This window comes from Rhinolophus ferrumequinum, chromosome 2 (assembly GCF_004115265.2).
Source record: "Rhinolophus ferrumequinum isolate MPI-CBG mRhiFer1 chromosome 2, mRhiFer1_v1.p, whole genome shotgun sequence".
Classification (NCBI taxonomy): Eukaryota; Metazoa; Chordata; class Mammalia; order Chiroptera; family Rhinolophidae; genus Rhinolophus; species Rhinolophus ferrumequinum.
This window is the reverse complement of record NC_046285.1, coordinates 79,682,194-79,695,181: the sequence shown is the minus strand read 5'-3', so window position 1 is coordinate 79,695,181 and position 12,988 is coordinate 79,682,194. Positions and strand designations below refer to the sequence as shown.

General features: G+C 41.2%; 1 protein-coding gene across 3 annotated transcripts in view; it reads right to left on the bottom strand.

The window, feature by feature from the left end:
- LOC117036473 (uncharacterized) overlaps positions 1 to 12,988 on the bottom strand; it is a 49,224-nt gene that overhangs the window by 13,099 nt on the left and 23,137 nt on the right. For all 3 annotated transcript variants that reach the window (XM_033131433.1, XM_033131435.1, XM_033131436.1), the window contains exons 12-16: positions 12,230 to 12,364; positions 7,332 to 7,470; positions 5,002 to 5,055; positions 4,591 to 4,668; positions 1,435 to 1,698 (exon numbers count right to left, since the gene is read on the bottom strand). In XM_033131433.1, the coding sequence (XP_032987324.1) occupies positions 1,435 to 1,698; positions 4,591 to 4,668; positions 5,002 to 5,055; positions 7,332 to 7,470; positions 12,230 to 12,364 (670 nt within the window). The remainder of the gene's footprint in view (positions 1 to 1,434; positions 1,699 to 4,590; positions 4,669 to 5,001; positions 5,056 to 7,331; positions 7,471 to 12,229; positions 12,365 to 12,988) is intronic.

Below are 12,988 nucleotides of genomic sequence, written 5' to 3'. Positions count from 1 at the left end.
GTTTTATGATCTCTTTACTACTAAAATATGTCACAAACCCTTTTCTATTTCTAATATATCAGCAAGTTAAGTGTCAGTGAGGTCAGGGGCAGATAAAAACAAACAAACAAAATAACTCATTACCAAGGGTTTGAGAGAGATTTTTCTGAGCCTTCCTTTGACGGAAGACACTGTGATTCTTTGGTTATCACAGCACAGTGACCGCTGTTGTCAACTGGCAGAAGCACCTACATGCAAATAAGCAGATTTCCACACGTGCACCTCAATCAGTTACATAACTTCAACATATCCAAGAATAAGAATGAAAAATTGTATATTGAAACCAGCTATTCTATTTGCTTGAGGCTTCTGCATCCAGTGTCTACAGGATGAGTTCAGAAACCTCGTCCACCGTGTCTGAAAGCATCCTGATAGATCACCGAATGCTTTTACTTTTCATATAAACTTCTGGGGCTTTTACACACTTTTACATCCTTTTTGGAATAAAAAGTCCAAATAGCACTCCAAACAAAAACCTCTTTCTTGATATTATTGAGAGCTCCGAGATGTAACACTGCATTTGTTAACTACAGTAACGATATAAAATAATCCAAGTTTTGAACTGGTTTGACCTCGGGTATAACAACGTGCTAAATCAAACCACAAAAGAAGTGCTTAAAAAACAAAGGAAGGAACCCTGTGGTTTTCTGGATTGAGACTAGAAACACTCCCTTTAGCCTCTCTGGGATCCGCTTTTTCCCTTCCCCTCTTTGCCGCCTGAGGTTCACTGGTGCCACCCAGTGGCCTCTCCGAGCACTGCTTCAATATCACAGAAGGCCCAGCAGGCTCAATGCTACCACCGTGTTTCCCCAAAAGTAAGACCTAGCTGGACCATCAGCTCCGATGCATCTTTTGGAGCAAAAATTAATATAAGACCCGGTCTTACTTTACTATTTCACTATAAGACTGGGTATAATATAAGACCCAGTCTTATATTAATTTTTGCTCCAAAAGATGCATCGGAGCTGATGGTCCAGCTAGGTCTTACTTTCGGGGAAACACGGTAGTTGTCTCAAGTACCACGACATTCGTATCTGAGCCTTACTACCTGACTGAAGCTTTACATGCGTTACCTCTTTACGTTCTCACAAGAGACCCAGGCCACAGAAGTTTTTGCATCCATCTGACAGATGGCAACAGACAGGCTTAAAGTTAGGTTAAGAATTTGCTTAGTCACAAAGCTAGCCAACACTTGAGCAGGGATCTGAACCTTTCCTCTGACTCCAGGCACAAATCATCATTACTTAGCTTACGGCAGTTCACGTACTTACTGCTACATCTGCATAATTATCTGAACCCAACTTATACATAACCAAGCAACACAATCTAGACATTTGCTATTCACCAAGATACAGCTTGATTCCAAGTAAATGACGAAGATAATTTCCTGCTCACCTTCCAGCACAGCTTGGATTTCAGCGGAGACGCTTTTCAGGCAGTTATATAAATTCTGGACTGTGGCATTACTCTGCTCCTTTTCTTGCCACTTCTTCAGCATCCTAAACTTACAGGCTGTATCATTTTCCTTCTTCTCCCGGATAGAATCAATATCGCTAATATCCAACTCCAGGTTGACAATGGCAACTTTTATCCACTCCTTCCCCAACGTCTCAGCAAGGGTAATCAACTGAGTGTCTGTTAAAGGGGTCTTCGCTCCATCTAAAAGCAAATGAGGAATTCAGTAGCTCTTCTCAACACTTCAGTCATTAATAGCAACTTACAATGAAAATGGATTCTGCTTCTATTAAAAAGGATACTATGATTTGTGTAACTGTTACTACTTTTAAAATATTTTTAAATGCCAAAAAAAAAAAATCCCTGCTTTCCAAAACATCGTAAGGACTAGGGGGGAACTATTTCATATAATTAACATTAAACTGGGGTATAATGTTCACAACGATAATTCAGGGATAAGACAGAGCAGCACAGATTAGATTGGAATTTAAAAAATTCAGACTCCAAAAAATAATTTATGTGGCTCAAAAGGCAAAATGCATAGCTTTGCCCTTGCCCACCTCTGCATCTCTATCTAAATGTTAGCACCGCTTAAAGGGGGCAGCAGGAGATCTGAATTGCAGTCTCCATTATGCCATCTCCTGGCTTTAGAGGAAAAGCACATTCCACAGAAAAGTTAGGTATCTGTAATACCTGTTGACCTCTAAGAAAGTGTCACAATCTTGGAAGGGCATATATTTTCCAACGGAAACAACTGGCCCCATAAAAAATATTAGCCCTATCATTAAACTAGATTTTCAACAATCACTTTTATTAGCTGGTTGTGCTCTGGTGCGGGCGCGTTCACTGGCTGCAGCTTCTTCAGGTAAAGATCCTCAAGGCATTACAAATACTGGAGGGGACATTAGAAGGGAGAGACGTAAGAAGATTTCCTGCCCCTTCTCCAGGACTGCAGCACCTCTGCTCATCCAAAGCCAACAATGTATTAATGTGAATCTAACGTGTACTCGGACCCTTCCCCACGTCAGTTTCCTCTCCAACTTTCTAGACTCAAGAATGGGTTCTGGAAGACGGCCTGCGCCCTCTAGTGGTTTCCTGATACATGGCCGCTCTCTCCTTGCTCTCAAAACCCACTGTCAAGGAAAACCGTGCAGGGAACCTATTAAAAACGCAAGTTCTCGGGCAGCCAGTTGGCTCAGTTGGTTAGAGCGCGGTGCTCATAACACCAAGGTCACTGGTTCGATTCCCACATGGGCCAGTGAGCTGTGCTCTCCACAACTAGACTGAAAAACGCAAGTTCTCAAGACTATCCCAAAACCCACTGTATCATCAGTCTCTGAGCTGAAATTTTAACAAGATCTCAAATTGATTCTGTTCAAGTTGAGCGCTGACCATATTTTGAAAGGCAACAGAGTGATATACCGAGTCTGAAACTACAAGGCTAGTTAGTGACTGGCTATCTCAAAGAATGCTGTGGAAATACCTAAACAAAAATAAATCTGTATTAATTTCTTTATTGTGATCCCATATTGTCAACTCCAAAAAGACTGGAAATCCTTAATCTTTCTAAGTGTGTTTGATAATTTTAATTCTATTTCTAGCTACTTGGTATTGGCGCTAATTTTAAGTAGCCAAATAATTGCATGAAATAAGAAAAACTTGTTCTATACATCAATTTAATATAAAATTGTGTCCCATTCAGTTACAAGAATGAGTAAGTTCTTAGGATCTAATGTACAGCATGGCGATTACAGCTAATAATAGTGTATCATATACTTAAAATTTGCTGAGTAGATCTTAAGTGTTCTCATCACCAAAAAAAAATAGTAACTATGTGAGGTGATAGACACGTCTGTTAATTAACTTGATTGGTATTTACAATTTCACAATGTATATGTATATCAAATCATCATGGTGTACTTTAAGTATATACAATTTCATCTGTCAATTATATCTCAATAGAACTAGAAAAAATTGTATCTCAATTTAGTTATGTCTAAAAAATAATTCCAGAGCCTCATTTATTTTGTTGACTTAATAATAAGCATTTCCATAGTGATATACAGTAAAATCACACATCATCCTCAAAGCCTCCTGCTCTACAAACTGAAGAATATCTTATTTCACTTTAAAGAGTTTATCTGCTTTTGGAGATTCATACCTTCTTACAATAATAGTAAAAGAAAAGGTATTTTGATGAAAAGGTTAATTTGGAGACTTACATGAGGTCCCTAAAAGCTTGAGACCTTGTCTCATATTAATTTGTGTCTGGATTTTTAAACTTAGATTTGTGAATTCTTGCTGGACTTGCATTTCCTTTTTTTTAAACTTTTATTTATTTAAGTGTGTTTTTCCAGGACCCATCAGCTCCAAGTCAAATACTTGTTTCAATCTAGTTGTGGAGGGCGCGGCTCACAGTGGCCCATGTGGGGATCGAACGGGCAACCTTGTTGTTAAGAGCACCGCGTTCTAACCAACTGAGCTAACCAGCTGCCCCTGGACTTGCATTTTGAGCTACACACTCCATCTTCTGGCTCCTTAGAGTACTGTACATGTTTTAAATCTCTTACTGTATTTTCACAACTACAGAGCCTCGGTCTCTGCCACTTAATTGAAAGAAACTGAGCTCTGCCTCCAAACCTGAGCTGGAGGTGCCCCACCTGGATTTATCTAAGAACTGTGAAGCCAATGAATGCACACAGGGGCAGTCACGTGGACACGGACAGTCATTCACTCAGTCAGCGTTCACTATCGTCTACATAAAGGCTCCATGCTCAGTGCTATGGGAAATGTAAAGATGGACCGGTTATGACCCTCCCTTTAAGGACTGCAAGGGACCCCTCCATCCCTCGATGCTGTTAGGACTGAGTGAAGTGTTGGAGTGGGGAATCAAGCTGGAAAAGTCGGCCGGGGCAGGCCAAAGAAGACCCTTATGCATGCCTGAGGAGCCTAGAGCACAGGGAGGAGGTACATGGGAGGGCAGCACACGTGGGATGTGGTTCTAGAAAGACCGACCAAAGAGCACGTGTGCTGGATGAACGTCAACAGGGAGACCGGGGAAAAGGATTTGCAGCCACTGATGACACTGTTACAAACCTAAGGTGTCCACCTTCATTCTTTTATCACAGATCTCCTCAGCAGGCAGGGTGCTGCTCAGTTTCCGTCGCCTCTTACCTTAAATAAATCAACCAAATCAATCAACAAATTTACTTTATGTTTATTGTTTTCTGGTCTCCACTATTTATCTTTATTGTTATGTTTTTATTAATCCATCACGTTTATTACTTTCTAGCTACCTTCAGTCTGGATTTCCTTTTAAAATCACCATTCAGGTAGAAACACACTGAAAATGGGATTCTAAGGTGGTTCGGCAGATTAAGAGCATGACAGAGCGCTTACCAGATTCTTAACGAGACCACCTTTGCGCAGCAACGTAGAAATCACAGCAGAGGGAAGGAATACAAGAGTGGGTTAAAACTCGTTTCGTGTCTAGTTACGAGCACTTACCACTTGTGCTGCTTTTTGAAATGTTCCGACTCTGGTCCTGCTGGACCCAGTCACCTGTTCAAGTACAATGAGCATCAGTTAGAAAAAGTGGCATGAAATTGAATTCAAGAAATCAGTGTGTGAAAAGTGTGCGAAGCTCCAGAGTCTTTGCCACCTCTCGGAAGTGCAAATACACGTTTGGGGTTTAACTTTAGGTATGTAGGCACATGCACTAGGCTAGACTTTTTGAGATAAATAACAAGTACTCTTTCCAACAGGTCTTGTCGGGGAAGTGTTTCCCAAACACAAGTCCTCTGCACACCACTGTCATGACTTGTCACAACCGTATGCCAGGTGAAATGTTCTTTAAATCTATAGCTACTACACAGAGAACAACAATGGCGTCAATCGCCATATGGACAAGGGAGGCATAGAAGTCAGCACCTTTTTATTTTAAATATATTTATATGTACTCCACCCAAAACAGCCTCATATGTTTTCATTCTGTACTTTGGAAAACATTGTGCTTGAGGTTCTTTCTGGACACGTCCTTGTGATTCAACACCACCTTCCTTCCTCGTGTGAAATTTAGCCCCGGCTCTATGAAGCGCCTACGTCTCACACAGGTCTTCTCTAAGTCCCTTTAGTGAAGGTCCCTTAAGGGTGAATCTCACTGAACCATTAGCTTAGGCCAAGAATAAAATGAATAAATATGGAGACCAGAAACATCTTACAATGCAGAGTACTAGTAAAGAAGTTGTTAAAAAAAAATCAAACATAGCAAGAAGTCTTATGAAGTGGTCTTTAAAACCGCCGAGAGACTTGTTTTTAGTCCAGAAGAACATCTGTTAGGCAGGTTGCTACATGTTAAATACCTCTATTACTAGAGCCTTCGTGGTGACTGAAAAGGAACATCTTTCAGGTTCATTTTATTTGAACAAACTAATGAATACCAAGAAAAACAATACAATCCACAACACAGAGTCCCAGCTAGATTCTTTACAGGTACATAATTTTAGCTTGGATAAAAGGGCTTCTTTCAAACTGGCTAATTTTAAGGGTATAATAGTGGGAATAAGAACCAATCGTATCTAAAAGGCTCATGCTTAAACTAGGACTGAGGATTCCAAAATAATTAGATCAGGCTTTGTTTCTAGACAGTAAAGACATGACAGGAAAACCAGGATACAGACATAACCCAATGGATACAAAAGACACGAGCTGAAAAAGCATTCAAATGTTGTTCAGATGATAAAGAGATTTTCAGAGCACTTAACAAATCCTCCACGTTATGGCATTTGTACAGCAAAATAAAAATTCTGGAGGACAAAAGGAATGACAGAGTGGGTTACAACTCCTTCAACGCCCAGTTACTGGCACTTACCACTTGTGCTGCTTTTCGGAATCACACTGTAGTCAACACTGCACTATGTGTGACACTGGGAACGAGTTAAGGTAGCACAATGCAAAATGCAACTGATGCAAACATAACTTCTACTACAAACACGTGGCACCGGCAGGAGCGACCTCAATGCCATTTGCAGATGAGGATACTGCAGCCACACGCGGGTGAGAGACTGGTCCCCACTCCCACATGGAGCTGGTTAATTCCAGGGCTGGAACTAGAGTCCATACGACCTCACTCCCAACCCAATGCTTCTGTCTCCCTTCTGGCTCCAAAATTTGATCACTGTACACACATCTGTTATTCGATAAACTTCCTTCAAGTAGAATTGGAGGTCAAGCTCAGATCTGCCTGAGGAGCAGGATGGGGACACAGCTACCTGGTGTTCCCTGAGACTCCCCTCTCCACAGGGGGGCCCCTCCTACCTCTCTCAGAGCAGGAGAGGATGTTAAAGAGGGGCTTGTGAGAGGGCTTCCCAGCACCAAAATGCTAAACAGGGAGAATGCAGTACCATTGTAATCAGAGACAGCGGGAGCTACCAGCTGAAGACCCAAGAGGCAGAATCAGGCAAATGAGACATGTAATCAGCCAAAATACAGATCTAAATCCAGGTCACGGAAGAGACTTTGTCACAATACCCCTAATTCACATGAAAATATCTGAGATCCAAACCTCAGAATGGTAAGGGGAAAAACACAATTCTACTGGCCAGACCCACCCACTGTGTAAGCCCGCCTAGATGCCTGAACCACCCACCGACCTCCAGCGATCTGCATGTGGGTAACTGAGAACCAGAGCTGGCACTTCTGCTCTAGGAGCTGGGGCCTTTGTTTCTCTTCATCAGATTTTTAAATGTTATGATGGCAGGACAGACCATTACTCTATTTGCTTTCCCATCCCCACCGCCCCACAAACCAAGTTTTCATTCAAGAAACAAAACACTTACATTCTCTCAGTTTCGCTTTCCATACAATTTCTTCGGAATCCATTTCAACCAACAGTAATTTAAACTCCACTGGTTGCTCTAAATACACTTCAATATAACTTTTCAATTTTAAAAGTGAACCATCCACAAATTCAATTTCCTTAAAAAAAAAAAAGTGTGTTTTTTTTTAAATGGAAAAGTTGCGTTAATTGACAACATAAATACCAAATAAAGAGTGATGACAATTAGGAGGGTTAGTGCTCACTGGAATGCTCACTGACCTTTGGACCATGGAAATCTCATTCCTTAATCACACACCCTCTTATCCTCTTGCTTCTGGCCCCTTCTACTCCAACCTCCTTTTCTGCTTCATTGAGGCTTCCAGTCCCTTGCCCCATTTTCCAATAGCTTAACTTTCCAGCCCTTTCCTGATTTCAATGTTTCGTATTCCCAAATGAGAATGTGTGCTCACCCTTTCCTAAGTGTTTTTACACTTCCTCACCATCTTGTGCTTAGATCATTTGACAATCTGGAACAGACTCAACAACATTTATAGAACAATGCTGGGTGTTTTATGCACTCATCGAACGTGGTGCCACCTTCCCCCAACAAATATTTTGTTTTGTTTTGTTTTTGGCTATTTTATGGATAAAGAATCTCAGAGAAGTGAATTAACTTGCCCAAGTCCACATCTACGAAGTGGTAGGACTGATTGTGAACCCACACCTTCCGACTCCAGAGTGTGAGCTCTGAACCACTACACACACCTTCCTGCCTTCCACCTCCTCTGCTCCTCTCCTAGCAAACCTGAAGGGAGAAACGCATTTTTAAAAAACACAGGCATACCTCAGTTTATTGCACTTTGCTTTACTGTGCTACATGGATCTTACCGTTTTTCTAAGGTGAGGTTTGTGGCAATCCTACATGAAATCTATCAGCACCACTTTTCTAGTGGCATTTGCTCATTTCACATCTCTGTCACATTTTGGTAATTCTCTGAATATTTCAGACTTTTTCATTATTATATTTGTAATGATGATCTGTGATCAGCGATCTTTAATGTTACTTTTGTAATTGTTCCGGGGCGTCATGAAGCACACCCATATAAGAGCTTAATAGATAAACGTTGTGTGTATTCTGACTGCTCCACAGACTGACCATTCATTCCCCCCTCTTCTTCCCCCTGTTCGGGCCTCCCAATTCCCTGAGACACAACAATGTTAAAATCAGGCCAATCAATGCCCTCCATGAGTTCAAGTGAAAAGAACAGTCATACATCTCTCACTTTAAATCACAAGCTAGAACTCATTAAGTTTAGTGAGGAAGGAGTGTCAAATGCCGAGACAGACCAAAAGCTAGGCCTCTAACGCCAGTTAGCCTAATCCAAAGCAAGTCCCTAACTCTCTTCAATTCTATGAGGCTGAAAGAGGTGAGGAAGCTGCAGAAGAAAAGTCTGAAGCTAGCAGAGGTGTAAAGAAAGAAGCTGTCTCCATAATATAAATGTGCAAGGTGAAGCAGCAAGTGCTGCTGTAGAAGCTGCAGCAAGGTATCCAGAAGATTCAGCTAAATGATAAATGAAGGTGGCTGCCCTAAACAACAGATTTTCAGTGTAGATGAAACAAGCTTATACTGGAAGGTGCCATCTAGGACTTTCATGGCTAGAGAGGAAAAGTCAATACCTGGCTTCAAAGGACAGGCTGACTCTCTTGTTAGGGGCTAATGCAGCTGGTGATTTTAAGTTGAAACCAATGCTTTTTTACCACCTTCCGAAAATCCTAAAGCCATTAACAATCATGCTAAATCTACTCTGACTATGCTCTAGGAACAATAAAGCCATATGACAGCACACATGGCTTACTGAATATTTTAAGTCCACTGTTGAGACCTACTGCTCAGCAAAAAGATGCCTTTCAAGGTACTTCTGCTCCCTAACAATGCACCTGGTCACCCCAGAGCTCTGATGGAGATGTACAGTGAGATTAATGTCTCCATGCCTACTAAGACAACATCCATTCTGCAGCCCATGGATCAAGGACTAATTTAAACTTTTCAAGTCTTATTATTTAAAAAATACATTTCCTTAGGCTGCCACAGACAGTGCCATAGACAGTGGTTCCTCCGATGGATCTGGGCAAAGTCCACTGAAAATGTTCTGGAAAGGATTCACCATTCTAGATGCCATTAAGAACATTTGTGATTCATGGAAAGAAGTCAAATATCAACATTAACAGGAGTTTGGAAGAAGTTGATTCCTCCAACCCTCAGAGTCGTGGGTGACTCTGAGGTGTGCAAGACTTCAGTGCAGGAAGTAACTGGAGACGTGGGGGAAACAATAAGAGAACTAGCACCAAAAGTAGGGCCTAAAGATGTGACTGAATTGCTACAATCTCAGGATAAAACTTTTAACAGATGAGGAGTTGTTTCTTATGGAAGAGCAAAAAAAGTGGTTTCTTGAGATGGAATCCACTGGTGAAGATGCTGTGAAGATTGTTCAAATGACAAAAAAGGGATTGAGGATATTACATAAGCTTAGTTGATACAGCAGTGGTAGGGTTTGAGAGGATTGTCTCCAATTTTGAAGAAGTTCCACTGTGGGTAAAATGCTATCAAACAGCCCTGCATGCTACAGAAAAATTGTTTGTAAAAGGAAGAGTCCATCAATGTGGCAAATTTCATTGTTGTCTTATTTTAAGAAATTGCCACAGGCCACCTCAGCTGTCAGCAACCACCACCCTAATCAGTCAGCAGCCGTCAACACTGAGACAAGACCTTCCACCAGCAAAAAGTTGCCATTCACCGATGGCTCAGAGGATGGTTAGCATTTTTTAGCAAGAAAGTATTTTTTAATTACAGTATGCATATTGTTTTTTTAGACATAATGCTACTGCACACTTAACAGGCTATAGTATGGCGTAAACATAACTTTTATATGCGCTGGGAAACCAACCAATTTGTGACTCACTTTATTGTGATATTCACTTTATTGTGGAACAGAACCCGCAACGTCTCCAAGGTCTGCCTGTGTATCGCTGAACTGCACTGGGCATCGCCATCATAAATCAATGACCTTAACCAGTCCCTCTCCTTTTCCATTCCAAATCACTAGCATTATCCTCTCAACCTTCCAAGAGTCACCAGGGCCTATAAAGCCTAGACAACATCTACCCTGGCCCCACTCCTCCCAAAGCCCTCCACCTTCCAGTTTCCCAGAAGCCATCTCAGTGCCTTGAGCCCAGCTACACATCCCAAGACCTCACGTAGGCCCTGCAGTTCCTTCTTCCAGGAGAGGTCGTCTCTTCCAGTGGATTCTCTCACCCTTCACACCCAACACAAATGTCACCACACGGAAAGCCTCCCTGAAAACCCACTGCACTTTGTACCCGCCTCGATGGAAATACCACATTATATTAAAACTATTTCTTTACAGGACTATAATATTTCCCCCTTTATGCTGGCATCTTTGGAGGGAAAAGATCATGACTTACTTATTTTTCAATTCTTAGGATACTATCCCAAGCTGACTTGTAATAGGCACTATTTATTGGTAAATGGCAGTTAAACAAATCATTAATGGTATAAAACCGGTAAGAACACCTTAGACTTACACAGTTTTACAAACTTCAGAGCGCCCCCAAACCATTACCTCATCTGATCCTTAGAACAATCCTGGGAGATTATTCCCATTTTAAAGGCCCCAAATTTGGTTAAGAGAGAGCACACAATTAGACTATTCAAAGTCCTCCAGCCACCAACATCTTTATATGAAAGCATTCTTGCAACCATCTCGGTCTCTTCCTGGGCACATTCACCCATTCAGTTCGTCCTGTTCCCTCTCCTATTGGCTTTTAACCTTGGCAGCACATTACAGTCACCTTGGAGCTTTAACAAGCCCAATGCCCTGGCCATTCCCGGAACAATTACAGGAGTATTTCTAGAGGTGAGATCCCAGCCACAGACTTCTTTAAAGCACCTCAGGGAATTCCATTATGCAGCAAAGGCCAACAATCACTGTTCTAAGCAAACCCTTCAAATCCATTCCCACCTCCCAGACAAGGCTGCAGTTTGCGTCTTGTGCCTGCTTTGCACATGACTTTCCTCAGCGGCATTGCTGTTAAGGCTCATATGGTACTGGGTTGGACGAGACCCTTTGAAAGGGAACAGGTCAGTCTGTGTGCAAAAGTGAAGGCTAATCAACCAAATCGCTTCTACATAGGGCGCTAAGACCCTAACAATATATGTCATACAATAATGCGCTACAATTAGCTCTCTCTTGCTCCACATTTTAATATAATGGAATGAAAACATGTTTTCAACTTTTCATACGCTATAAAAAACAAACAAACAAACAAACAGAATGAGGTATACAAAAGGAACTTCCACACAGATGTCTAGATCCGCTATGGTACACGTTCAGAGCACACAATGAAAATAAGTTTTAAAAATAACTTAGTCATTTCCAAGAAACCAAAATCACTTACAAACGCCATGGTGTACACAGTGAATAGTTTAAATCTAAATGAGAGTATGTTCCCATTAACTATTTTTCAAATGCCTTCCAGTAAGAAAAGCTGAATATCCCTTGTTAGCCATTCCTTTCCATTAGCCTTTAATGCTCTGTGACTTAAAATTAAACTTAAGTTTTTTATTCCTTTGAAGCTAACACTGTTTGAAGAATTTAATAAAATATTCAAGAACGTTTCAAACCTTTCATAAAGGAATGTGATTAGCTAGTCTATTTTTGCAATGGTTGCAGATAATTCTGAAATTCAATAAGCTACAAGATTAGCAAAGCAGCTGTTTTTTTTATAAATAGGATAAAAATGAGAACAAAATGCATCATTTTTAAACTTTCAAAATACCATATACCTAAGAAATATACATCCCTGCTCCTACTCCAAGTTGATTTTTAAAATCTATACCTCTGGGGTAATATCAGCTTCTGGTTCACTGATCAGTTTGTATCTCTTCCCATTCTGCAGTAACTTCTGGCAAACAGGAGGCTTGTCGATTTTCATGAATTTCTTAGAGGAGTGCTTTACAGACTTGGAAATATCCTAAAGATGGAAACAGGTTTTGGTTTTGAAATTCATCAGCAACAACTGTAAGAGCTGTAAGCATCCAAGCGGAGCAGCGCCAGCCTGCATTATCTGCATTCCCTCCTACAAAATGAAAGCAATGGAGCAACTGTCACAGTGCTCTCTAAAGAAACGCCACAGAAGCCGCAGTGCCTTCCATCTGCACTGCAGCCTCCTACATCTCCAAACGTCTTTCTGCAAAAGCTCTACAGCCAAAAGCAACACACACGACCTGGGTGGCACCAAGAGTTTGCTCCTGAAGGACTTGAGAAAATTAAAGGAGCACCAGCTTGTACATTTGTTCTAATTACAGGCCCATCATGGGAACAGAAAGCAACTATTTTACCGGACTCAGTTCCAGTTGACTCAGTGTTTGTTTCTACCCAGCACTTTATATGTTTCCATCCTTATTTTCATATGTTTCCATGGCCTTAGAGGGGACACTGATTTTATATGCATTGTGTGTATGCCCCAAAGAGGTTAAACTAAACTTTGACCCTCGTTCTCTTGATAAAGCAGCTACACAGCTGACATGAAATTTAGGTTTCCTGAAGGCAAAGTTCAAGGAAATGTTTTCCTGTATGGGGAAAAAAATCAATCCAA